General features: G+C 39.9%; 1 protein-coding gene and 1 long non-coding RNA gene across 4 annotated transcripts; one reads left to right on the top strand and one right to left on the bottom strand.

Annotated features, from left to right (window-relative positions):
- Positions 1–11,217, bottom strand: LOC122343453 (leucine-rich repeat neuronal protein 3). Of its 2 annotated transcripts, none has more exons than XM_043237924.1 (2): positions 10,897–11,217; positions 1–3,570 (listed from the first exon to the last, which is right to left on the bottom strand). In XM_043237924.1, exon 2 carries the CDS (start codon positions 3,239–3,241, stop codon positions 1,118–1,120), a length of 2,124 nt encoding a protein of 707 aa, XP_043093859.1. In that variant the 5' UTR covers positions 3,242–3,570; positions 10,897–11,217; the 3' UTR covers positions 1–1,117. The 2 variants fall into 2 exon arrangements, with proteins under 2 accessions (XP_043093859.1, XP_043093858.1); XM_043237923.1 differs by having other exon boundaries at positions 1–3,574; positions 10,897–11,216.
- Positions 7,080–22,444, top strand: LOC122343454. Of its 2 annotated transcripts, none has more exons than XR_006250782.1 (5): positions 7,080–7,411; positions 11,976–12,058; positions 17,201–17,281; positions 20,218–20,419; positions 21,446–22,444. It is a non-coding gene; the product is annotated as an uncharacterized LOC122343454 (long non-coding RNA). The 2 variants fall into 2 exon arrangements; XR_006250783.1 differs by having other exon boundaries at positions 20,158–20,419.
- The last annotated feature ends 3,276 nt before the right edge of the window (positions 22,445–25,720 follow it).

Raw genomic sequence — 25,720 nt, 5'->3', positions numbered from 1 at the left:
TGAGAAGAAAAAAAAACGCTGACATTTATTTAATTTTTACATTACCTTAAGCACATTGGTCTCATTGACTAATGTGCTTAGGGTAGAACAGACAGCACAGTCAATATAAAAATGGCTTTTTCACACTCAAAGCAAGGACGCAATGCTTTTAAACCATGTTTATGCTAAAAATACTCATATAGTATTTGCACAAATTTGCATGTGAGGCTGGAATCATGGCTCTGTTCTCCAGGGATCTCTCAGGAAACCATTAGAAGTAACATTCAAAAGTGTTGTTGTTGTTTTCTTTTTTCTGGTCTAAGATTCAGGAGTAGGCACTTACCCTGTCATGATCAACCTTCTGCATTTTATGTCTGAGAGATGCTTTTAAAGTGTCTGCATTCAACAACATCCAGTCCTGATAGTAATATAATCAAATATAATATATATTTATGTATATAGATTCCTTAAGATGTACATTTGTGTTTTATTCAGCAAATGTGTAGTCTCGTTACTTAAGTTGTATCTTTCATACTGTAAGTAATTCACACTTGTTTACTGGCTACTGCACAGAAGATACCTGTTACATTTCTGGATAGAATATATAACAATTTTAGGCATGAAAAGACAGATCTGCTTTTAAATAGAAAAACAACATTTCATCAAAAGTTCACATCATAATCACCGTAATCTTCTATTCTACTAGATTTCCTTCTCAACAAACAGTCGGGTCTCTAACACGCCTATGTGGTTGTCGTACAGCACAGACGGTATTGCTTGGGACCACAAGGACTGTTCCACTACTCTTTACACATTTAACAGTCAGGTATGAGAAACAACACCTTCCTGATGTCTTAATATCATCTGTTTTCAGTGAATGGCCTAGAAATATCACACTGCATATTTTAGCAGCAAGTCTCTACCTCTCGCTAGTTACCACTGTTCCATCGCCACTTGCCACATCTGACAGCTCGTGATGAGGGGCTATATAGCTAGTTATAGATTTTTAGACATCCCTTCTATTTGAATTTGATGTCTGTTTCAAGGCAAAAAGATAAATGGCAAGTTGGAACAGCAAGTTCTCCGCTCTTGCCTTTTCAATTTGCTTGTAGTTTTTGTGGTCCTCTGCACGTGCAGCTTAAAATGCATTGTCCAACACATTTATGACTGTGGCTTTCACCTCAACAGCAGCTGGCATCCCTTTCCCAGAAATCCAGAGCCTTGTAAAGGGAGACTGCTGGCTGGTCTCAGACATCAGAGCCATTTTGGAAGGGTATCGCTTCAGTTCTCCATAAATGCAGCGGTTCCTCATAAAGACATAAATCAGAAAGCAAGCCACTGAGATCACAATGAAAAGCACAGCAAAAGCAGCAATCAGCGCCATATCCCACCTCTCTGAGTCCTTTACGGCTTGTTCTAATCCTTTAGTTAGGACATTGACACACCTCGTGTCGTGTTTATGATGGATACTATGAATGTCCACACACACTTTGTACTGTGTAGCAGGGCTGAGATGCGTGAGATTATATACAGCCACATCAGATGGTACCCTAGCTGTGAATGCCACCGTTGGATGGTTTGCCTTGGGCATTGTATACCACTTAATGTTTGGTGCCAGACTACCATGAGAGGCATTCCAGGATATCAACACAGAGTTGGTCTGTACAGTCTCGATGTTGACATTCAGTGAGTCATTGACAGGTTGTGGGAAGTATCCATTTACCTCCACTGAGACAGATTTCAGGTCCGCCCCAACAAGATTGTGTGCCACACATGTGTACAATCCAGCCTCACTCTCAGTGATATCATAAATATCAAGTGTGCCTTCGGGGTGCATGTAGAATCTCGTAGAAACAGCATTTGGGATGACCCTTCTCCCTGACGGAGTCACCCAGTAAATGTCTGGCTCAGGTTCAGCAAAGGCACGGCAGTGAAGAGACACAGATCTCCCACTTTCCATACTGATTTGTGTGGGGAGGCTTTCTGAAGAGATGAGAGGCAGACAGATCTCCATCATCTCTCTGAAGTGAACCTGCCGCACATGCTGACCTTCATACTCCGGAGGCTCCACACAGAACAGAGAATCGGGCTCCATGAAGCGAATGTTTGTCTTGTTCATATTCATCCACCGTACAACGCAGTCACAGCGGATGGGGTTAGAGTGCATGCTGACCTCCCGGAGATTTGGGAGGGACTCCACTGTGATCCTGTGGAGGGCACTTAAAGCATTGCCATTTAGCATTAGAGTTTCCAGCCTCGGCAGCCTATAGAAAGCATTTGGATGTATGTAGGAAAGTTTAGGGTTGTTGGTGGCTTCGATTTTTGTCAGTTCTGGGAGGTTGTTGAGGGCAAAACTATCAATGGACACCAACTCGGGCATGCTGTTAATGCCCAGCTCCTTAAGATGGAGCATGTCCACAAAGTCACCCCTTTGAATTCGCCCAATGGGGTTCTTATTAAGATCCAAAAACTTGAGGCTCTTCAGATGCCTGAGAGCTCCGTGGGGTACCTTAGGGAATGTATTATCATAAAATGAGATGCTCTCCAAATTGTCAAGGCCCAGAAGTGAATCATCTGGTATCTGTGATAGGTTCATTCTAGTAAGAACCAGGCTGCGTAGATTTCTCAGAGGCTTGAAGTTCATATCCTGAATAGAGAGGACAGGATTTTCCCCAATCATTAGAATTTCCAAATTCGGTAAGGGCTCAAACCATTCGCTTTTTATACTTTGAAGCCGGTTGGAATTGAGGTGAAGTCTCAGCAAGCTCTGAAGACCACGAAAAGCCTCAGGGGAAATGAAGGAGATGAGGTTATGATTTAGATAGAGCTCCTGAAGGTTGGCCAATTGAGAAAGGCTGTTGTCTGGTAGGGCACATATCCAGTTTTCCTCCATGTGTAGGGATAAGAGTTGAGGGAGGTGTCCAATATTGACATCACTTATTGATGACAGGTTGTTTTGGGAGAGATCAATCTCAGTGATGTTTGGCAGGTAATCCAATCCAGGGTGCTCAATCTTACCAATGTTGTTGGTTTGCAGTAAAACAACTTGTGTATCAGATGGCAATCTCATGGGCAGGTCAAAAAGTCCAAGGTCATTACAGTCAACAGTGGGAGCCTCCATATAGACAGAGCTAGGGGAAAACCAGGGTCTAATCTCACATACGCAAAGTTTGGGACAACTGACTCTCTCTTCTGCAGCAAGAACCAAGGTAGTCACTGCAAGACCCACTAGCAAATAATCCGCAAATGATATGTCCTTCATATTGGCACGGTTCCCACCAGTAAGTAGTTGGTCCTTAAAGATTTTGTGGCAAAAGCACTTCACTTCAAAAATAATCAACCATTTGTGGTGATCACTTGAATCCTCACTTGAGGGCCTTCCCTAGGCCCTGACTGATGTGCTGTCAACAGATGCAATGTCCCGTCGCCAAGTCTCCCGTAATTCAGATTGAAGGTGGTGTAGGGAATTTTACTAGTTGGGCAGATAAAGGTAAAAAGGTCACCATTAAACCTCAGGTAGCTGTGGTTTCAGCTAGGCAGAAGCAAGATCGTTCATTTCATTGATGGTGCCATCATCAGCCTAATCCACTTCTACCTGAAGAAAATAAGAACAAAGAGATGAAAAATATTAGCATATAATTACCGCAAAAATGCTAGGGCATCACTAAGGCAAGACAGAGGCATGCTGACATTTACAAAAGCCACATTAAAGCACTCTGATGCCTGCTGACATTTTATTCAGCAGTATCTTGCACACTAAGCCTTTGACATACGAATACAGGTGTCCTTCACCTTAGATATTATTTTGGGATTCTAAAGCTGAATTTCCCTAAAATGTGTGAATTATGAAGCTTTGTGTGTTTGACATGTAGGCATTAATATTCCTGCTTATTTTTCAAGAGGGTAGAATCCGCAGATGCAATTCGCTGTGATGAAATGTTCTAGCCATGTACACAAAACATTCTCACACACAACTAAACTATAAGAAATTTACATCATGGCCTTGAAGACTGAATATTTTAATTGCAAATGCCACATTAGGTTTCAACTTTACTTTTAAACTCCAAATTTTCCACTGTTAAAAGCAACTCTTTGTTGTGCTACACAGAATACTGAGAAAAAGAAATAGCAATTCTTTGAGAGCTCTCCACATCACCAGGGTTACTATGGAAAGTGCCATAGCCAGAATGCAAACAAGCAAGACAGACAGAAAGAAAGAGACTGTTCCATCACACCATCATCCCTCTTTTCAACTTTAGTGCCTAAGGAAGGTGGTGAGGAAGTGAGGATACTACAGAAAGTCTTCAGTAAGCTTCACAGACAGAGAAACTCAGTTCATCCCTCAAGGCTCTGTGGAGGTGAGAGTGTGTTTTTTGGTTGAGTAATTGAGGGGGCGAAATGTGTGATTTTCCAAGGCAACAAGATTCTTCATTAATCCAAGAACACTCAGAAAAAGCTTCAATACAGGGCTCTTTATGATGAATATGATAAATAATCTGTTTGAAGTACATGGTATGAGGCCTTCCGCTGATCTCGGTTTTTAGTCTGGATGTTGCACCTGATCTTGTTGTCTCTCTGTCACTTGTGTTGTAAACAGAGATGCTAGGTACTACACCGAATTGTCCATAGATGACAACTGTCAAATTGTTAATAAGCCTAGCAGGTAATGAATGCTTTTAAATTTGTTGTTTATTACACCTCATAGATATGCCGCTACTCTCATGGTGGTTGGAAAATGGCTGCTTGACAATACCTGTGTCAGCCATAAATACTGGAAAATGCATCTAGTTTTCCTGACTGACACGAATGGCCTATTTTCATGACGTGTTAAATGGAGCACTGCTCCTACAGCACCTGCATGTTCTTTCTAGTAGTGCAGCTTCACTACTAATTCAGTGCATAGGCATGCTTGTCTGTTGACAGCACAGCGTTAATGCGCAATAAATGAAACTGCATTTGTTTTTTCTTCTAATCTTTCTAGTATCTTCTTTTAAATTGTAATAATTCTAAATCAATATTAAAATTGATATTTATATTTTAAAAAAAACTATAAAGTTTTAGCATATTAAAATTTGTAATATTTAATAAATGTTTAAAATTTAAGATGTGTTTAGAAAAACTGTTCTGGTGGCCCACATGCAAAACGTTTAATCCTTCTTTCTATTTTCTGTTGTGCAGGATTGCTTTTTTTTTTTTTCTCATTCTCCATCTTGCCCTTTTAAACAAGGTTATGCTTTTGATGCAGGGCCAGAGTTGCAGAGTTGTTCAGTGATTTCACATCGTGAACGGGACCATTTAACAATGCACAATAAAGGCGTAGTTCAATGGGGCATGAATAATTTGGCACTGCTATGAGTGTGTTAAATCTAGGTTTCCATAGTCAACAGCATCATTTGCAACTGTTGGGCTTCTGTACATTATTTCAGCATGTAATGAATTAGCAACATTTTAAAAAGAACCTAAAACTGTGTGTCAGTGGCATACATTATTGCATACATTTTGTGAAGTAAGAAGAAATTAAAGAAGTTTTTAGTCATGTTAAGGGTACAAAATCAATACACTATCCTCCAGAAAAGAGCCCTAGTTTCTGCAATGGTAAATGATGTCTTTTTTTGAATCTAATGGCTGGCTCATGATTGTGTTCTGGAGGCTGTTTCTCTTAGAGTATCTACAAAAAACACTCCCAGGAGAGGAGACACACTAATACAACTAAACCTGTATTAACCTCCACTGACTCTGCAACAGCAATAAAGGTATGGCATACCCATTAAAAACTCCAGTCAAAGACAAATGAAAGAAATTAGGCTTAACCCAGTTAAGTGTAGGTGAGAACATACAAACGTTAGAACTTGGAACAACACTGTGGCTCTTAAAGCTTAAGTGGCAATACCTTGCATAGTGTGCCATGCTTTCAGAGACAGAGAGAAATGCAACTAATACCAGAGAAAATGGAATTTCAAGATGGATGCCTCTAATCACCATCCTGATGTACTGCAGAGTCAGTCAACGAAATTGGAGAGAAGAGGACTCAGAGAATCATTCCCCGCCATTATTTGCCAGACCTGATATCACAGAGCTAGCATCATCTTGATTGGGCTTGTAAAATATAGGGGCATGTTTGAATAAATATGTCCGGTGGGCAGAAGCCCTACTGACCCTGGGAAGTAACTCAGGCTGAATGGTGACAGCCCGGCTCCTGTGTTTGCTTTGGGCTGAGTTGTTTGAGATGGGCTGTAAATCGTGGGCTGGGGACTGATTACTGATCTTGAGGTTCTCTTAAATCCCAAGTCAGTGCCTTTGCAGATTGGAAAATATCTGTAGCAACTCAATGCAAACTGCACTGGGGATAATAACATTTTTTGATGTTTTTAAACAGGGATACACATTCATTACTGAAAATCGAGGACACTTTTCTAAGAGCAAATGCAGTAATGTATTTTGATTAATTTTTATTATTATTCCCTACAGCAAGTAGGGGTGCAACAGATTGTAAATGAACCATGATCTGTACAGACCAGTGGTCCGCGGATTAACTGTTAAGTTCAACCATCATACAGTTAAAGTTATCATTTGCACGTGTTTTGCCTTGCCAGTTTACACATTTATGCAATTTCAGACCATTTAGATGAAAAAGTCATTGAATCTGGACTTTAATGTTGTTTTCCGTTCTCAGCCGCTGCCGAAAACACTGAAGTGCTCAAACAGCAACAGAGAGCATGCAGAATTTAAGTGCCTCAATAGATAGATACATACACAGAGTTATTGTGTCGTTTTACACCTAATTATTACATTTCTGCTCCTGAATACTACTATCACTTTCTTTATGTAGCCTATATTTTTGTTGTAGGGCTGTTCATCTTGTAATTTGGGCAACTGTTCTTGTTGTATTATCTCCAGGTAATTGTAAGTTAATTGTTACAAGTGTGAAAAAACTAGGAAGGCATAGAATATAAGAGTAACATACCTGACCAAGCTTACATGGGTGTTTGAAATATATATGGTGCCAGGTATAGCTGTAGGCTTTCATTTCCAGTTAAAACTTCGGTCAAACAAATCGCATGTACAGAACGTAGGGCAGAGGTGGAATTGCTTCATGTAGAAATAGTCCTCTGTGTTATAGAGATGAGTCAGAGGGAATATTGTTCAAATGGTCTTGAGATTTTTTTCTCACTCATTCATACAAATGTCTACAGAAAGACACCCCTGCTCTTACACCCATGCTCCCTCTTCTCTTTGTGTTTCACTTAAGCTCTCATTTCTCCCCTCCTTTCTTTACATGCTCTGCGTAATCTGTTCTCTCAGGCCTGGAGAAGACGCAAAGGACCTAGGTGCCAGCCAGTTTGTATAGGCCTCTCAGTGGGTGGCATAGTCGGTTTTGCTGCTCCTCCCCCTGCCCTGTACTTCATTGATTTGCCATTACACTATTTTCAAGGTAAGGGAAGAGTCCATTAAACAGGCTTTGCTATGCAATGTGTGTGCATAATGAAGTTTCCGGTGCAATGCTCAAGGAACGTTTCCTTTTGCACCTGCTCCAATGTGCTCGCAAAATCAGCACCGAGTCGACGGTTAATGCAGAATCAATGTTCCAAATTAACCGATGGACCCCACAGGTTTCAGCTTTTCCACTGGTGTCGTTTGTTTCCCTCATTGAATTCAAGTGTACATGAACAATTCTGGTATTTTGTAACTGATTGTTTGATGCTGATTCGCTCTTTTAAGAAAATCTACTTTGTGCTGATATAAATTAACTTGAACTGCAATTCCTGAAGGAAATGTCAGTGCTTGCAAGGCAGAAAGAGAACAGTGGTGATGTTCTACACAAGCACAGGTTTTAGGATTTGGTTCTGTGCAAAAAAAAATGCCAGATCAGAGCCACTTTTGCTGTTGTCATGACACTCAGCGTGCATCTTGTTTTATTTGTTTATTTTCTCAGCTGTGCACGGGACCGCGCACCCAATGCAACACTGTCTTTGCAGTGTAAGAGTGATTTTAAACTCTTAAATACTGTAGATCTAAGGACAAAAATCAAGGGCAAGTCACTAGACAAACAGTTGCAAGGTAGAAGGGCAAATTGTAATTTGTTTAAATATTACAATGATGTCACATTTTAAATGATTAACATCAATGATATTTTTTTAAAAATGTAACATTAGGCAAAATTTGTGAGGAAGAAAGTGAAGGCGTGTAACAATACAGTAATCATGCTATTCAAAGCTTAAATGCACATTCTTGCAAAATTTGCAAACCAGCTGGCCAACTACTTTCAGGTAGTTCATACATTACCCATCAAGGATCAATAAAGTATCTCATTCCTATTATTGACCCCTTTCTAAGCTAGTCTTTGGTGGAAAGTACTATTACTCATATTGTTAGATAAATTGATTTTCTGGCTGCAAATGTGGTTTGTATTTATAAAACACTTTGTGCTTTGTATTTGTATTGTAAAATGCTGAATCCTTAGATGCCAGTACAAATCATTTTTAGATCAGATGTACATTTTGTTACAATTTTTGTAACTCCATTTGTACGTTCTCTTTGAGTTTTCCAGAATTTGCCCTTTAGTTTCTAAATATGCTATAAGAAAATTTGAATCCAAAGACTTGTAAACATTGCTATTTGCTCTAACATGCACAACCCAGCCTGAGGAAAAGACACCATGCACAATGGGCAGAATAATTGCATGGCTAAACTACACTATATATGAAGAACCTAATTATGAAAACCAATAAAATCTCCCCAGGGTACAAATACAGCATTTCACTCTAATTGGGCCTGATTGATTGAAAGCGTGTTCCCAACAGCAAGTGTCAGTCGATCTATCGGTGTAGCAGTGAATGGTTTATTGTGTTCTAAATATCTCTAGCTTGACTGTTTAGACATAATGAGTTCCCAGTTCTCCCAGTATGCGCTCTATACTGCACCGGATGCCTCTACTACAGGTATCAGTCTAATCTAAGAACAGATGGAGAGCACAGCAGTGCTTCTCAGATGGTTCTGCTCTGTTTACTCGTGAAAACACAGATAGCATATGCTGCTATCATATTCTCTTATTAAAGTCTATATTTTGAAACAGAACTAGTTGAGGCTTTTGCAACAGTGAGAGAACATGGAGTGTGATGACCTTCTCAGTAGATGGAGATTTGGGAGAAATCATTAAAAAGCAAGTGTACCATGCCCTTTTTGCATTAGGCAATACAACTATGCACAAAAACATATCCCTCTAAAGGTGTGTTCAAGTTTCTGTTTTTTTAATATTATATTTACATTTTTATTAATGCATTTGGCACAGGCATGGTCCAAAGTGACCCCGCGGTGCAATCAGGGAATGCTTTCAGTGGGAATTGAACCCATGATATTAGCGTGGCTAGCATTATGCTCTGCCAGAACATGAAAGCAGTTCACTCTTTCATTTGTTTGATGAAGTGTTAAGCTAATGAAAAGCTACACTTGCTATTTTTCAGCACTCACGTTGGGATGTTTTGTATCGAAGCCTACACCACTTTGCACTGACAATGCAGCCTTGCATAAATTAGATTTCAAACCGCACATCCACCATTCATTTGTGCTTTAAACTGTTTGGTATGACGCAACGATCAGAGAAAGCAATTTTCCAGCACCTTGTCATACAAAGAGGTACTAAAATCAGTTAAACACTCCAGTGTGCCGCGTCTGAGAGATCCTTAGTATCAAGGGTTTTACTTATTGTCTGTTAATTAGTGCAGTCATCAAGTGGCCCATGTGATTACATCTGTGATTAAGAATTGCCCACTCAGGTGTGAGTTTGGCGAGTTTGGCATGAAAGAGACTCCAAGGACACAAACTGGTTGGAGTGCCTTTAGTCGCAAAATATTTTTGCTCAACATTTTCATTTGTAACGAATCAGTGGCCTGCTATCAGCAAGAGACAACTGTTTATGGCTGTCCTAGGCCATGGTGGTTCCACTAAGGTCCTCTATGGGAAAGCCCAATCCTTCCAAATTTTCCTTTCATGCCCAGTGACTTTTGCCCCTGGAACTCAGTAATCTAATTGGCATTTACTTGCTAGTAGAGGATCACATACGATTTTTTTTTCTTTTTTGCATAATCCTACTTTAATAGTTTTATAATTGTAACAAAAATAATTGAATTTGGTGCACTACCCCAAACATTAAAATTATGCATGCATGCAAACACATAAATGCCATTTGCAATCCGTAACACAACCTCTGACTTAGAAAGTGCAATGCCAGTCTGCAACGATTCCTCAACGCCTCCGTCTACAAAGAGATGTGGGAGGACAAATTCACTGGTTGTGTGATTAACAGCTGGGGTAAAAAAAAAAAAATCATCATCTGCATAGGAGGTGTTTTGCTGTGGACGGTATAAATTAGGCTGAAGCAATGAATGCAGATCACACGAATGGATCCAGAATCACAATGCCTCCATTCAAAGCGATATACATTCATTTAACGATACTTACTGTACAGTGGATGCTCAAGGCGACTGCATTTGAAATTCATGTGCTATAGGGGTGCTGTAGAACATCTTGGACGGCAACAGGGTGATTTAAGGGAGATTGAGAACAGCCAGATGCAAGACTGCCTGTGGCTATTCGTCCAGGACGTGCCTTGTGTCCAAAAAAATACGCATGCCAAGCTGGAGCACAGATTTCCTGTTGCACATGTGTTTGTTCTCCGACCGCGACATCAGCAACAGGAATTCTGTGCTCCGGGTTGACATGGCTATTTATTCAACTACCTACGTGCTTGTTATCCATTTCCCTCCATTTCGGCTCCTTCACGGTCGTTTTGCAGGGAAAGAATCACTCTGACGCATATTCTCTCAACTTGAATGTGGATGCTCATGCAGTAAATACCGACTAAAATTAATATTTATGAAGCCAAATACATCAAGTGGGTCGGAAAATGTTCAAACTTACCGTTTCAGCGTAAGTCATTCCGGTCGATAAGGCGACATGTATTCCGTTCATCTATAGCGCAGTGCTCCAGAGAGCGGAAAGCTCGCGCCACGCAAATGAAAATAAGCGCGCGTGGTCTTCTTCCAACGCAGACAGGGGAGCAGCGGCGGCTCGCGCTCCTAACGTTGAGATTTTGCCGTACGAACGAGGCGAAGTCCACCAGGTGAGAGCCGTCTGGGAGCTTTTTAGAGTCCCTCGCACTGACAACCTCCTTCTTCCTCCGCGTTCAGAGGCGCATCTGCAGCCGCTCGCTCGGTTGTCACATTGACATGCCGCTGTCTGCCCAGCGGTCATTAATATCGGAACAGCCCCCGAGTCTCCAGAGATCAACCAATAGCGGCGGGGCAGAGAGAAACTCTCGCAGCTGATTGGCTAAAGTGTCGCGTCTGTCAGACGAGAGCCATTGGTGAAATAAGGAGAGGCTGAAGAAAACGGATAATATGTTGGTATTAATTTCTGATTGCGTCGTATTTAGGGGTTGTTTTTTCCCCAGACATTTTGTATAAAAAGTATGAAAGATCATAGAGTGTTTATGTAGCTCCTAAAATTATATAACCTCAAGTTTAAAGCATAGGCTAATATGAGGGCAAACAAGTGCTAGTTGTTACCTTTGGACACTCCCGTGAATATTTCTCAGGGTTAATTCATTTTTTAATGCTAAAGTTAATTTCGAGAAGTTCTCAGTTTCGTATTGTTATTCTATGACGTTTGTTGTTACGATGAAAATTTAATCGAAAACCATGTACTGTAGGAAATGCTTTTTATTGGAAATTATGCTGTAATTAGAAATAATCAAAGATAATTGAAATGAATGAGTCATGACATTGCAAATATACACTCAATGGCAAGCAATCGTTTTCTCCATCAACCAAAAAATGCTTATAATTATTGATTGATTAATAGGTTATTATAATTATTTAGCTTTGTAAAAATAATTGTATCGTTTTTAAATATTCAGAGTGATGCTGACAAGTAGGGTTCCTATTTGGTATTATTTAATTAATAATTGCTGTGTTTTATATATTTTTGTTTCATTGCAGACAAGATGTAGCAATTTCATTTAAGGACCAGAACTGCCCAACAACTGGAATTTTGGGGACGAAACAAAATCAGGAAGCTGAAGGTAGGCGTTTTCATGTATCCAATTCTTTTGGTTCTTGTTTCAGGGACTCTGACAGTATACGTCCTTTTTGCTGTGACCCTGTTTTTAGGGATGAATTCACTGTGAAGGTGCTTTCCTGAAACGGACCTGTCTTGCTTTACAGCCCATGCACAGGTCCTTCACAGCTCACCCTCGGGACTGCACACACCTTGAGAAAACAGGAATATAACTCATAATAAAACTCCCAATAGGGTCGGACACTGGACCATTTTTTTCTGATCTGGCATCAGGAGACTGCTCTGCCAAAGAAAAATGTGCATGTACTATAAAAGCATAAATCTGGCTTTTGGTTGATGTCAGCAAGTACCAGGTTTTTCATCAGTCCATGCCCCCATTTATGAAAAATTTAGAGGAATATTAGGAATTTGTGAGGCGGTTTCATCATGGCATTCCGCTGCATCTGTTTTCTGACAGACGAGGCCTTAGAGGGCAGTTCAGTTTATTGACTAGAGCCCCACAGTTATAAATATTTTTACAAGAAACTTAGAGAAGATGGTCTTACAGCCTCTGACAAAGACATAGAACCTGTAAAGTTTTCCGAAGAGCCTTTAACAAAACTAATTTTAAAGGTACAAGCATATGGATTCTGGCCAATACTTGCACGGTTGTATAGATTATTAAACTGTATAAAACTGACTTTAATTTATGATAATATATTTATGTCAAATAAATATTGGACTACTGAACTATAAATTAGTCTTTCGGCAAGTAATAGTCAACAGAAGTCCTAAGAAATCTTTATTTTTTTGTTAACCACAATTTCTTGAACTCAAGAACGGTTTTAAGTTGTTTTATTGATCTCAATTTGTTCCCTTTTATTTTTTCTTTTGTTTAGAGGTGACAAAGACATATCTATAGCACTGCATCATGGATGAGCACATTTTTACTTTAACCGAGGGCTCACTCAAGCTGAAACAGCTCCTGTTTCAGTGTCCTGAGATGGCTTTGACGTAAACAAAGTTGTGATTTTGAACATGTGGTCAGTTTTTTGGCAGCCAAAGGATGTTTAACAGATACAGATAGTTCACTCATAAACAAAAAATTGATAAATGTTTTTCACACTCAGGCCATTCAAGATGGGAACATCTGGAGAAGTATAGCATTGCATCACTTCTTGTCCGGTGAATCCTCTGCAGTGAATGGGTGCCATCAGAATGAGCCCAAACAGCTGATAAAAATGTCACAATCATTTATTCTTGTGAAGGGTAAAGCTGTGTGTTTATAAGAAATATAAACCATATTGAGTTAACATAGCATTAACATAGTTTTTCCTCCAGTAAAAAAGTAAAACAAATCCCCTGTTGTCCATGTTTTGGACCGTTTTGGCTTGTAAATCTGCACATTTCACTCTTGATTTAGGCAAGATGACCTTTTTTTGAAAAATAAATATTATGGGTAAAGGACCTGTATTTTAGTTAACAACAGTTTGAAGTTGAAAACTTTTTAATGATCAATTTTTCTTACAAATTGTTTCACTTTTTCTCAAGATCTGAACTGATGGACTGGAGTCATGTGGGTTATTGTAATGTTTCTATCAACTGTTTGGACTCTCATTCTGATGGCACCCATTCACTTTGGTTCTGTTCTGGCTTGTGACAGATGGCAAGTGCTGTTTTCTCATGAGAAAATGACGGCGAGATCACAAGAAAACAATGCATGACCTTCTGTAGCTTCTGTATTATTCTGATTATTGTAAATATATATATTATTATATTACAGTTGCAGCCGTGTTCTAAAATAAAAATTGATAAAAGCAATGCCACATTGATAGATAATAGCTGTGACATGAGCCGCAGCCATAAACCATTTCTCAATATGCACTGCATTGGCACATTGCTTTTCAGTTTGGTGGAAAAGCTGGACAAGAGACGCTCCGTAACTTAACGTGACAGTGGCATGCCTGCAGAGACGCATGAGCTGCCTGGGAATACGCCTCTCAAACTGTAGCATTTTTTGCGGTATGGGGCTGTCTGTGCCTGCAGTGCAGCTAACAGGCTTCCCAGGTGGGGGTTTGTTTAGTTAAGACTGATGTAGAGACATCCTGCCACCAGCCAACCACACACAGCATCTCACTCTCCTCATTAGGCCTCCACACTCCCATGATGCTCAAGTTACTTTGCCAAGTTAAAAAATAGCTCATTTTCGTTTCCAATGTGCAACAGAATCAGTGACTGTGTTCTTTCTTGCTTGCTTTATAGCTTTCTTTCTTTGTCTCGCTTCCTTTCTAAGGAGGCAGGTGCACTGCGAAATTTATTTCACCTATTAAAGGCTGCATAATTTGTAAGTAAAAGAGTGAGAAAGAGTAGATTTATTAGCCGGTGATTAGAAGCTTGTGTCAGCACACTGGCTAGCCTGCAGTTTACTTTATGTATCTCCAATCAGGTTTTTGACGCTCTTTAAATGTCCTTGTTGAGAGCGCAAATGTCCTGAGAGGCAGCCATCATACACATCCAGCTTTTCTCTGTTAAAGTCAATATTATTAGTATTCTAACCAGCACCTGTGCAACACCATCTCTTCAAGCTTTGCTCTGAATGCTACAAAAGTTGACTGGATAAAAGGATAGATTTCTTTTTTGGTCTATACAAAAAAGCAGAGCGAGACTGTAGTTTTAGCCGCGGGATGTTCAAGGGCCTCTCTGAGGAGTTCTGTTGTCTCTCCTGGTTGTTCTGACTGAGTTCCCAGTAAAAGTGTCGAGGTTAACCTCGCTCAGCTCAGCCCATCATGAGGTGAGGCTCCAGGAGAGAGCGGTGCCATGTCCTGGAGCTTCGATGTTGGGATGTGTACATAAGAAAGCGAGATAGAATAGAGAAGAAGAGGCGTCTTGTTGGAGGTGGCAGCCTGGTTTTGCGGACATGGACAAGTGTGGTGACTGATCAAGTAAACTGAGCTTGAGTTTCAGATCTCATTGCATGCATAGACTTCAAAAGCTCAATAACAGATTCATGACAGGCTTTGGCTGGCCATTGTTGAAAACCGTTTTTGTGTGTATGTGTGTGCCTTTCTGGCAGAATGATTTTGAAATTGAATCCTGGGATTTCCACACAAGCCCGTAGCTAGAAATTCTAGGGCCCTTACTTCTTATTCAACCATTTCTAAGGCAGCGATACAGTGCAGCTTGATGGGACGGTGCATGTTGAATTGTGCTTTGATAAATTGCCCTGTGCAGCTTATGCACGGACGACCTGAGTTCATATCCAATATTCAATTTTACGGAATTGAATATTACTCAGTATTTCTCTCATCACAGTTCTCTTTTGTCAATACCGTTATCTCTAGATGTTTCTCATATATATCTAGTCTTTGATTCGTTCCTTTATTTCTGCTTTTCTGCTGTTAGTGCTGTCCTTTCACTTTTCTTATATTTAAACTCATTTTGTATTGTATTTATTATCTCTCTTTTCTGAATACTGTTTAACGGAAAGTAGGTATAGATTCTGTATAACTAAAATGTAATCTTTATTATTATATTATGCTTATTTTATTTACAATATATTTTAATACATTTTACCATATTTTGACAAAATGCTTTGAAAAATCAAAAGATAAAAGGCACACATATGTAATTATTTATTTATGTTTATTAAAAAGTTTTCCATGCAGAACCTTTGTGTGTCTTAGTTTTGAACAAATCGGTTAAGTGATTTATTCAGTGACTCAATTATAAAGAAATCTGAACAAAACTGTCACAAATTAGTTAAATGAGGCAAAAGCTACAGTGAGATAGCAGTTTGACCAAAATACGTTTTAGCCCTACTTTTACATCTGTATAACTTTCAAAAAGGTGTGAATCTAAAATCTGAAAAAAAAGCTAAACATTTTCCGTTTTATTTTGGAAAACATACAGATTCCTATCTTGTGATTTGACCAGATACACGCAGTGTCTTGTTTATAAGCCTTTTTGAATGCCTTTATGATGTCTTTTTGAATGCAGAACAATTGCAACTATCACACTGTATGTTTTTAGACTCTCCAGCCGTCGGTTTGCTCAATAGATGCATGAAAATGGGGGCATGCATTGTGTATAACACTCAGGCCAGATGTTGAAACCCTGCAGATCAATGCTCTCTCCATTCCCTTTGATGTGCTGGAAACAGCAACTATTATTATTTTTTTTTTCAATGGCAGAAAAACGGCTGTAAAGGCCGTTTCTGAAGTGCACAGACATGGCAACGACCTTCAGATTTGTTTATTACACTTCAGCACTGATTGTGCTGGAAAAATGCCACTCAGACTGTCCATTTCTGACAAAAAAAATCGTTCAAGCTTACTAAAAAGAAGAAAAAGAGGAATAGGAAAAACAATAACATGGAACGTGTGGGAACATCCCAAAGTTCTTGCATGAATGCCATTGTGAAGTGAAAATCTTTATGACGTTGGAGCTGTAAGAACAAACGAACACAGAGATGTGGCAGCATTGTGCCGGCATCTGAAATCTCCCTTGTTACTCTTTTGTTTCATTATATTCCTTTGTGCCACCACAGTGAATGACTGGTGCTGATTATGCAAATGAGCCAGAGGAAAGAAGCATGGGTAATTATCACAGTTGTGGATAGGCTTTGGGGAAAATGCTCCCTCTGCCATAGAGACGCTATAAGAAAAAAATGCTCACAGCTTCGGAGTAGCTACCAGAAGATGTATGTGGGCTTTTTAACGTACTGTAGACTTCTCTAATAAATAAAATTCATTCACTCATTTGAAATAACATGTTGCGGTCTGTTTCACCAGCCTGCATCTAATAAATGATTTATTCATTAAAAAAGCTAAAGCTGTTTATTTAGATAAATTAAATCGGTTAATGCAATAGTCATCATTGTTATTTAGTTTCATTTATTTAGGTTAATACGGTAGTATTGAATTAGTATGAATTAGTAGTACTAGTAGTAGTATTTAATTCAATAATTGGTTCATTTATTTAGGTTAACAGTTCAATTAATAGTTAAACGATTGCTACAACTAATAATTACAGTTGTTGAATGTAAGTCCTTCCTGTGCGAATGTTCACATGCATTGGTTTGACCAGAAATAAAATACAACTATTAAATTGATTTGAAACGCAGATGTAAACGCTGACAAACCGTTTGTATTTTTCTTTTTCCTCGCAGATAGTTTGAGGCTGTAATTGCATCGCTGGAAATAGCCGCTGCGTGAACTGACTCATCTTCAAGGGTTGGAAAATATTACAGGTATCTTAAAATTTGCAGCACTGTAACGTCAATTAAAAAAACACGCTAAACTATTTTTAAAAATTAGTGCCTCGGCTGAAACTTTGATATATCCAACAGATTGACCTATATCATTATCTGTGCCACTAGAGGATGGTTATTTTTGGAGGAAAGCCTCTCTCACACTGTGATACTAGTGTTATAACAAACCAACCTGAAAATATAGAAACAGAGGGCCAAACCGCTGTGACTGGGTTAACAGAGGGCCAGCGTAGGTCTCTCTTTCCATTTAGAAAATGTAGTACCTCAGTGTGTAAGTCAGTTTGTCTCCTGGTCCTGCTGTGTGCAAACTACCGTAATGCGGGTCAATAGGCGGAGAAGCTACTCTGGTGCTAAATTGGAACCTCTCGAAATTGGCTTCTGCCCCCTGTATTTAGCCCTGACTCTACTGCGGTGCAAACGCTGCACACCTAACTGAACATCGGCTGTCGGAAATGTAATGCTTTTTTTTTTTTTTTTTTTTTTTTTGCAGAGTAAAGTTTGGTTTAAAAATATCCCCCATTGTTCGTAGAAAACAATAGCCGCAGATTTGCGCCGGGTGACAAGAGATGACGGTCCAGAGCTTTCCGAAAAGCACACATGCGGGTCTCTGCGGACTACATGCTCACATAAATCATGTCCTGAAAAGCAGCTCCCTCAGGAAAATAAAAGTGCATTTGTCGGGGCAGTCAGCAGAGTTCATAGCTCACGGGCAGGCGGCCAGAGTCTTGTGCTGCAGCTCTTGCGTCTGATCGCATATCAAATGGGATTATGACATTACGTGCGTTCCTCAGCCCTGCATTTTTAATTGAATTACATGCTCCTCTTAATGCAATAATCTCCCAAAGATCCACAGCATAATGTTCAAATCAATGATAATAAAATTAGGCCGTTTGGTTTTGCGAGTCTTGCAGGAGAGCGACTCGAGATCTCAGACGTCGAATTGCGCCAGAGACACCGATGCTTGCATAACGCCATGTGTGAGATGACACCCACGCTTGGGTGAAACACGTTCCAGAGATTGATCTGAATCATTGGGGCTGTTCAAACAGCGATCCTCCCGCGTCTGTCCGTGTGACACCGTGGTGACTGCTTTTCAGAGAGGGGCCCGCGCCGTAGGGAACCTTTTACACGCTGACAGCCAAATAAAAGGCTGGCCGGGGCTCTTTGCCCATTAACGTCATCCCTGAAAGCAGATTGTGTTGCCACGCAATTATAGAGCGCTGATTCTCAAACAGCGGGTTTAGTTATCATTAATCCATCAGCTCAGAGATGGAGCCCGGCTGGACAGTGTTGGGAATTGACTTTCTCTTGGCTATTATTTATGTGCATTTTTCCTGCATTAGTAGAGAATTTGCATTGTTGCGCACACATGTTATTTTATTGTATGCGTGAGATACAATTTACACTGAATAACAAATTATGTTAAAAAGGATATCACAGAGGGCTAAAATGTTTTTACACCGACGCGGAGACTAGGGCAAGTTGTCGCAACGGCTGTGAGCTGAATTGCACAAATGTCACCTTCGTTTCATGCACCTCAACACTGACTGTGATCATTTCTGTGAATTCAATGCAAACTAAATTCCAATGCTATGATATTTCATATCAGCGTCACGTTTGGTAGTAGTTAACGTCAGATGGGGGCAGGCTGTCTATGTTGCTCTGAATAATGATTTGTGACCCTGGACCAAAAAAACAGTCTATTAGTACCAATTTGTTGAAATTAAGATATCAAAGCGGAATAAATAAGCTGTATGGTTTGTTAGGATAATATTTGATAAAACCATTTGAAAATCTGTAATCTGAGGGTGCAAATCTAAATACTGAGAAATTCACCCTTAAAGTTGTCCAAATTAAGTTCTTAGCCATGCATATTACTATCCAAAAATTATGTTGTTGTTTTTTTTTTTTTTTTTCCAATATATTTTATTGGGTTTTTCTCAACATTAAAACAAGACATCTAACCATCTGAACATCACATCAAAACCAAAAAAATTATGTTTTAATATATTTATGGTAGGAAGTTTACAAAATATTTATGGAACATGATCTTTACTGACTATCCTAACAATTTTTCCCATAAAACAAAAATCTATAATTTTCACCTACAGCATATTTACAGCATATTTTACTTCGGGGGGTTATCACGTGTCCTCTGAAGCAGATCGAATCTGTTTTTGTGACAAAAATATTTCTAGTTTTAACATTATAACCTAAATAACTGACTTCTGGCAACGGCTGCATGTGAGTCCCTGAGAGCACGTCTCGGCTGACCTCTGACTCGATGTATGATGCTTCAATTCATGTTAACCCCCTGAAGGCATATAGGTTAGTACATTTTTTTAAAACTGACTGTGTTCATCTGAAAGAAGAACGTCATACACACCTACAATGGCTTGGGGTCAAGTAAAATATGGCGTAATTTTCATTTTTGAGTGAACTATTCCTTTAAGACTGGATTGGTTTTCCATCTGATATATTATCAGGTTTGCTTTCCCAGTTTTCCATTTGAAAAAAATCATTAAATAGACGGTAATTAGATGTTTAGTGGAAGGTTCCAGTTGTGACAATGTGTGTTAAATGAATTATATTTTTTATAATTTATTTATAATATCATTGGACAAAGATAACCCTACCTTCAGTGAAAAGTGTGACAGCTAGCTTCAGTCTTCCCTATACATTAACTGCATCTAGAAGTTGCCATTTAGTTCATAAACAGCGAATATAAAGTCTTATTTTCATTCAAATGAAGTCTATTTCCTATTTGAGTTTGGCAAATTGAGTGAGTAAATTGTTTTCAGTTTTAAATTTACAAGTCATTTCAAAGCTGATTGGCATCATTTTTTGTCCTCTAGTGAATCATTGGTAAATAACCTACAGAATAATATGGAATCTATTTCCAATCATCAATGCAGACTCCAGCGAGCTGAATCACTGTCTGCCGCCTCCGTGAGCAGCTGTCCGCAGTAATGGAAACTTATCAGTGACTGTTTGGAGATGATTTTCTCAGGCACCAACTTCATTGACAGTCACTCAAGCGTCAAAAAAACATGTGACACATACAGAAAACAACGCTCACAGCCCATACTGACGGTAGCGTGACGTCAACTACTGGAGGTAAATTACAGTCGTCATTAGATGTTCAAACAGCGGTAGCACACAAATGTTGAGTGAAATAACACAAATGACATAAGTTTTGAAATAGTGCTGGGTAGCAATTAATCGCATCTTTAAAAAAAAGGATTTGGGTACATGAAATATTCAGTATATTTTTTTGGAAAGTATTTAGGTTTATATATATATATATATATATATATATATATATATATATATACTTATATTTTATAGTATATATATATATATTACTTATATTTTATAGTATATAAATATATATATCTGTTATATATATGAATATACGCAGTATACACACATATAATGTAAACAAAATCTTTGATTTTATTAATCTTTTAGCAGCACTAATATATATATATATATATATATATATATATATATATATATATATATATATCATATTTTAAATATATATATATACTGCATGTGTGTGTCTTTATATATACATAATAAATATACACAGCACACATTCATATATCAACAAAAGCACAATTAATAATTGCCCATCACTATTTGGTAATAGATAAAGGGTTGAAATCGAGTCATCTGCATTTTCAAGCCATTTTATTTCTGTAATGTGACATTTTTTTCTTCTGTAATGTGAGGTTGTTTTTTTTATCATTGTAAAAATGCGGACCAATGCTTAATTCATAATAAGCCTAGGCATTTTTATTACGAAAAGTAGGGTAAATTTTAATTGCATGCTGTCTTTAAGCCACCTTCTGTGCTGTTTATGTAAAATTATGAAACTCTGCTATTAAGAAAACATAAAAAAGAGCTCTTGCAGCATGGGGATTTTCCCACTGTGGACTTATCAGCCTACATTTAGTTCGATTGTGCCCCATTATTGTGTTTTTCCTGAATCAATAAGTGACAGGACCGATTTTTAGCGCAGAAACAAAAAAAGCTGCTCTGCAACTAAAGATGAATACAAAACATGTGGCAAGTTTTGCCATTTAATTAAATCGGCCCTTAACAAGTTCCATAACTTCCATTAAAACTGTTTTTCAGTCTAGGGAGAACAATGTGGGAATCTGTGGGAAACAGTGATGGCGGAACGTGCTCTTTTCATCCGGTCTGACTGTACAAATGGACCTCATTGTCTACGGAGAAATTCGATTTTCTGCCATGCGCCAGCTCTACATAAACTCCTCTCTGGGGTCTGATGCCACCATGCTCAGGCTTATCAACAGCACTCAGTGTGTGAGATTGAGTTCTGGCGCATATTAAACCATGGGGAGACCAGGGACGAGAATCAGAAATACAGCATAATCCCTCTAGAGATCCTCCTCTCGCTCACCACCCATCTGCCTTCATCTGGTACCGACTCGATCCTTGGTCAGAAAAAAAAACTCCTAAAAACTCATCCCGATGAGCGCGCTCTTTTGAGTGTGTAATTTGCTCCTTTATCTTCTGTTCAGAGCCGGTCCCTAAAATGAAGTCATTATCATCGTTCCTAACAAAGCTCAAGCATGGTAGGAGAAGCCGTCCTTCGTGGATCCCTAAAGAGGCTGGATAAAGGAGCTTCGCTATCGGCTCTTCGGAGTGAGATGGCTAAAACCGCACATAAGCTCAATCCACCTCCCTGCTGCGCTCCTGCTAAGCCGTTGCTAGGCATGTTGGAGAAAAAGTGCTACCTTCACATGCATAGTGCTTTTATTATTAAAGAGAAGATTGTATTTGAAATGGCACGTAAACACCGCTATTACTCTTAATGTTTTTGCAGTGCATAATCAGGGCTGTTGCTGAATTACTATTTTTAGGGTTCCCCACATAAAAAATAGAATTTCATCCATTAAGTACTGTATATAACAAAGCATACTGCCATTAATACTGTATCAAACATTGCACTGTGCTTGATCTGATGTCTGTTTAGTAACAGCAGCCGCGATCCGTCAACTTTCTCAGCTTATCATGTGATTAGATTAAGAGGCTTTAGCCTATATATTATACTGTAGAGCAAAAATTAGTTCGTACTCTGTATTTTTTGTCTCATTTTGCAGTTTTTAAAATAAAGATAAATTTACAAGCACAATAAATTCAAATCTTGTTTTCTGAGAAATGCGGCAAAATAAAGTGTGTTTATTTTTTAAAGTTTTATTTTCCATTTAGCAGATATTTGTCAGTGTAATACATAAAGTATTTTTTTTTTCTCCTTAAGTAAATGTGTCTTGATTTAAGAATGGTTAAATATTTGCACTGAAAAAAAACATTGTTTTATAATATATCATAATATAAACATATTATATTACATATAAGCTCAAACCATTTACATTTTTTTTATTTTGTCTTTGTCCCTCAGATGTGTGTGTGTGTGTGTGTGTGTGTGTATACACACACATATATGTATATATAAAGATGGATAGATGGATAGATATATATATATATATATATAGATAGATAGATAGATAGATAGATCATTGCTGTCTGTGTCCAGCATTACTTCACAATGGCAGGTCTGTCTTGCATCAGCATGGTACAAAGATAAGTGATGAATTTGTCCACATAGCCTGTTTCCTTCCTATGGAGAAGAAACACATTGTGGTTACATAGTTCGGCAACCGTAGTGTAAGATGCTCTACACAGAGACAGCATGTAGTAATGCCTCATTTACTGTGACCCAAGAAAATCACATGATATGTATCAGCTGTGATATATATAACAACAGTGTCTGTTGGAGATATGCACATGTGCTGTCATGTGTGAATGAGACAGCATGAGATTATTTTTTAATAAACCAATGATGATGATGCAGTGGAACCCTGTGAGGTTTTACCTCAATTCAAAGATAAAAACATCATTGTAAATAAGACTTTTTCAGGCAGAAGTTTGGCGTGGGTGAGTCAGAACAGACAGCCGTGAGGCTGGAGATGGAGATTGAGTGTTGCACTGGAGGGAGGAAGAAAAGAGGGCTAGCCCAGCAAGCAGTGAAACACAGAGCGTAGCACATTCAGTATCATGCTGATGAGATGCCGCTGGGTTGCTTGTGGATTTGAGGTCGGCAGCAGGGCCTCCACATTTACCCATGTTCCCTTGGTGATGAGCATAGCTGGAGATGTGTGATTGTCATGGTTGGGCAAAATTCGAAATGTAACAGTTGGCTCGCTTTGAACTGATGAGCTGAAAATTTAATTAAATTTACCAACTGGAATTGTAATTGTTTCAAAATAAATTTTCACTCGCCTCTCACTTCATTAGGTGCACTTGTTCCACTGCTCATAACTCAAATATCTAATCAGTCAATCACATGAAAGGAACTTATGCATGAAGACAATCTACTGAAGTCCAAACTAACGTCAGAAAGGGGGAAGAAAGGTGATTTAAGCGGTTTTGAACATGGCATGGTTGCTGGTGCCAGATGGGCTGGTTTGAGCATTTCAGAAACTACCGATCTACTGGGATTTCTATTCACAGCTATCTCTAGGCTTTATAGAGAGTGGTCCAAAAAAGGGAAAATATCCAGTTAGCGGCATTTCTGTGGGTGAAAATGCCTTGTTGATGCCAGAGGTCAGGTGAGAATGCCCAGACTGGCTCGAGCTGATAGAAACGCAACAGTAACTCAAATAACCACCTGTACAATTGAGGTATGCAGAACTCTCTGAACGCACAACACACTGAAACTTGAGGCAGATTGGCTACAGAAGCAGAAGAACACACTTGATGCCACTGGCTCAACAAAATTGGACAATGGAACAAGCTCACCTGGTCTGATGGGTCTGTATTTCTGCCGCTACATTCAGAATTGTCATTCCTTTATCTGTCATAATCAGCATTGCATGAGGCATGTGAACGTTCCCTTCAGTAATTAGAGCATAAAATAAACATGAACAGACATCAGAAGGCATCTCGTTTCAATAGTAGATCTGTAAATATGCACTATTTTTCAAGTTCAAGTTGAGCAACATTAATCTACTCTTTTGTTTATTTTGTTTGCCAGACAAAATAGCAGATTCTGCGTAACGATTGGTCAGATCACCTGTCAGTCAAGCCTCTGGTGAGGATTCAATTGCGTGAAGCTATCATATGTTCCTTGTGATCTATGCCATGAAGAATTAGGGCCATTTTGAAGACAAGGGGGGTATGGCACTATCAAGGTAAATTGTGCATATATATACAGTATAGTATGTATATATATATATTGTGGCGAGGCAGAGGAAGCACAAGAGAAACAGGTGCAGTGAAAACCCCCGGAGGGTGTATTTATTAGACAATACACAGAAGGTGAGCGGTGAGTCCGTGCGAGGAGTGCGGCGGTGAGTCCGGGGGTGGTGTAGCGGTGAATCCGGTGAGTGCAGCGGTGAGTCGTCTCGGTGTTTCCCGTGCTTAGTAACGTGAGGGAGTCCACTGTGAGGTAGTAGGGGAAGTAGCTCAGGCAGGCCCGTCACGTTGTAGCTTCTGGGAGACAAAGAAAGAGACAACAGGTTAGCTTGCGTTTCCGGAGTCTCGTGGCTCACTGAAGCCGTCGCCTGGCCGGGCTTATCTGGCCCGCGCTGATGAGCTCCAGGTGTGGCGAATCCGTCGTTGAGTGGCTGGTGTAGGTGTTCCGTGTTTGTTCCCAGGGCAACGCTGATCGATCCTCGGGGCGCTTTCGTCACTCCCCCAAGCGCTGTCCTGGTCCTGGTGGATAAAGCAGAGCGTAATAACGGGGAAATTTGGGGTGGGTGGGGAGTGACCCCTGACAGACCTGCAAAAGCCGACCACATCCGCGATAGGCCGTCGGCGTTGGCGTTGGCTGTCCCGGCGCGTGTTGCACGTCAAAGTGGAAGTCCTGGAGCGCGAGGAACCAGCGGGTCACCCTGGCGTTCGTGTCCTTGGCCCTGGCCATCCACTGGAGGGGTGCGTGGTCGGTAAGTAGGGTGAACCGCCGGCCCAGGAGGTAGTACCGCAGTTCCAGGACTGCCCACTTGACGGCTAGGGCCTCCTTCTCCACCGCGCGTAGTTTTTCTCGGCGGGGGTCAGCTTCCTACTGATATATAAGACCGGATGCTCCTCACCCTCCTGGATCTGGGACAGCACGGCTCCCAGACCCACATCAGAAGCATCCGTCTGTAGCAGGAAGGGGCAGCCGAAGTCCGGGGCTCTCAGGACAGGGTCTGAGGTGAGTGCGGCCTTAATCCTCTGGGCAGCTTCCTCCCGCGTCGGGTTCCACAGAACCCGTTCAGGCTGCCCCTTCCTGGTCAGGTCTGTCAGAGGGGCGGCTATGGAGGAGAAGTCGGGGATGAAACAACGATAATACCCTGCCAACCCCAAGAAGGCGCGTACCTGGGTTTTGTTGGTGGGCCTCGG

This window comes from Puntigrus tetrazona, chromosome 4, assembly GCF_018831695.1.
Source record: "Puntigrus tetrazona isolate hp1 chromosome 4, ASM1883169v1, whole genome shotgun sequence".
NCBI classification, from domain to species: Eukaryota; Metazoa; Chordata; class Actinopteri; order Cypriniformes; family Cyprinidae; genus Puntigrus; species Puntigrus tetrazona.
The sequence above is the reverse complement of the archived record's forward strand: the minus strand, read 5'-3'. Positions and strand labels throughout refer to the sequence as shown.

Coding starts and splice junctions, on each gene's coding strand:
- LOC122343453 (XM_043237924.1), bottom strand. CDS start 3,241: ATGAAGGACATATCATTTGCGGATTATTTGCTAGTGGGTCTTGCAGTG.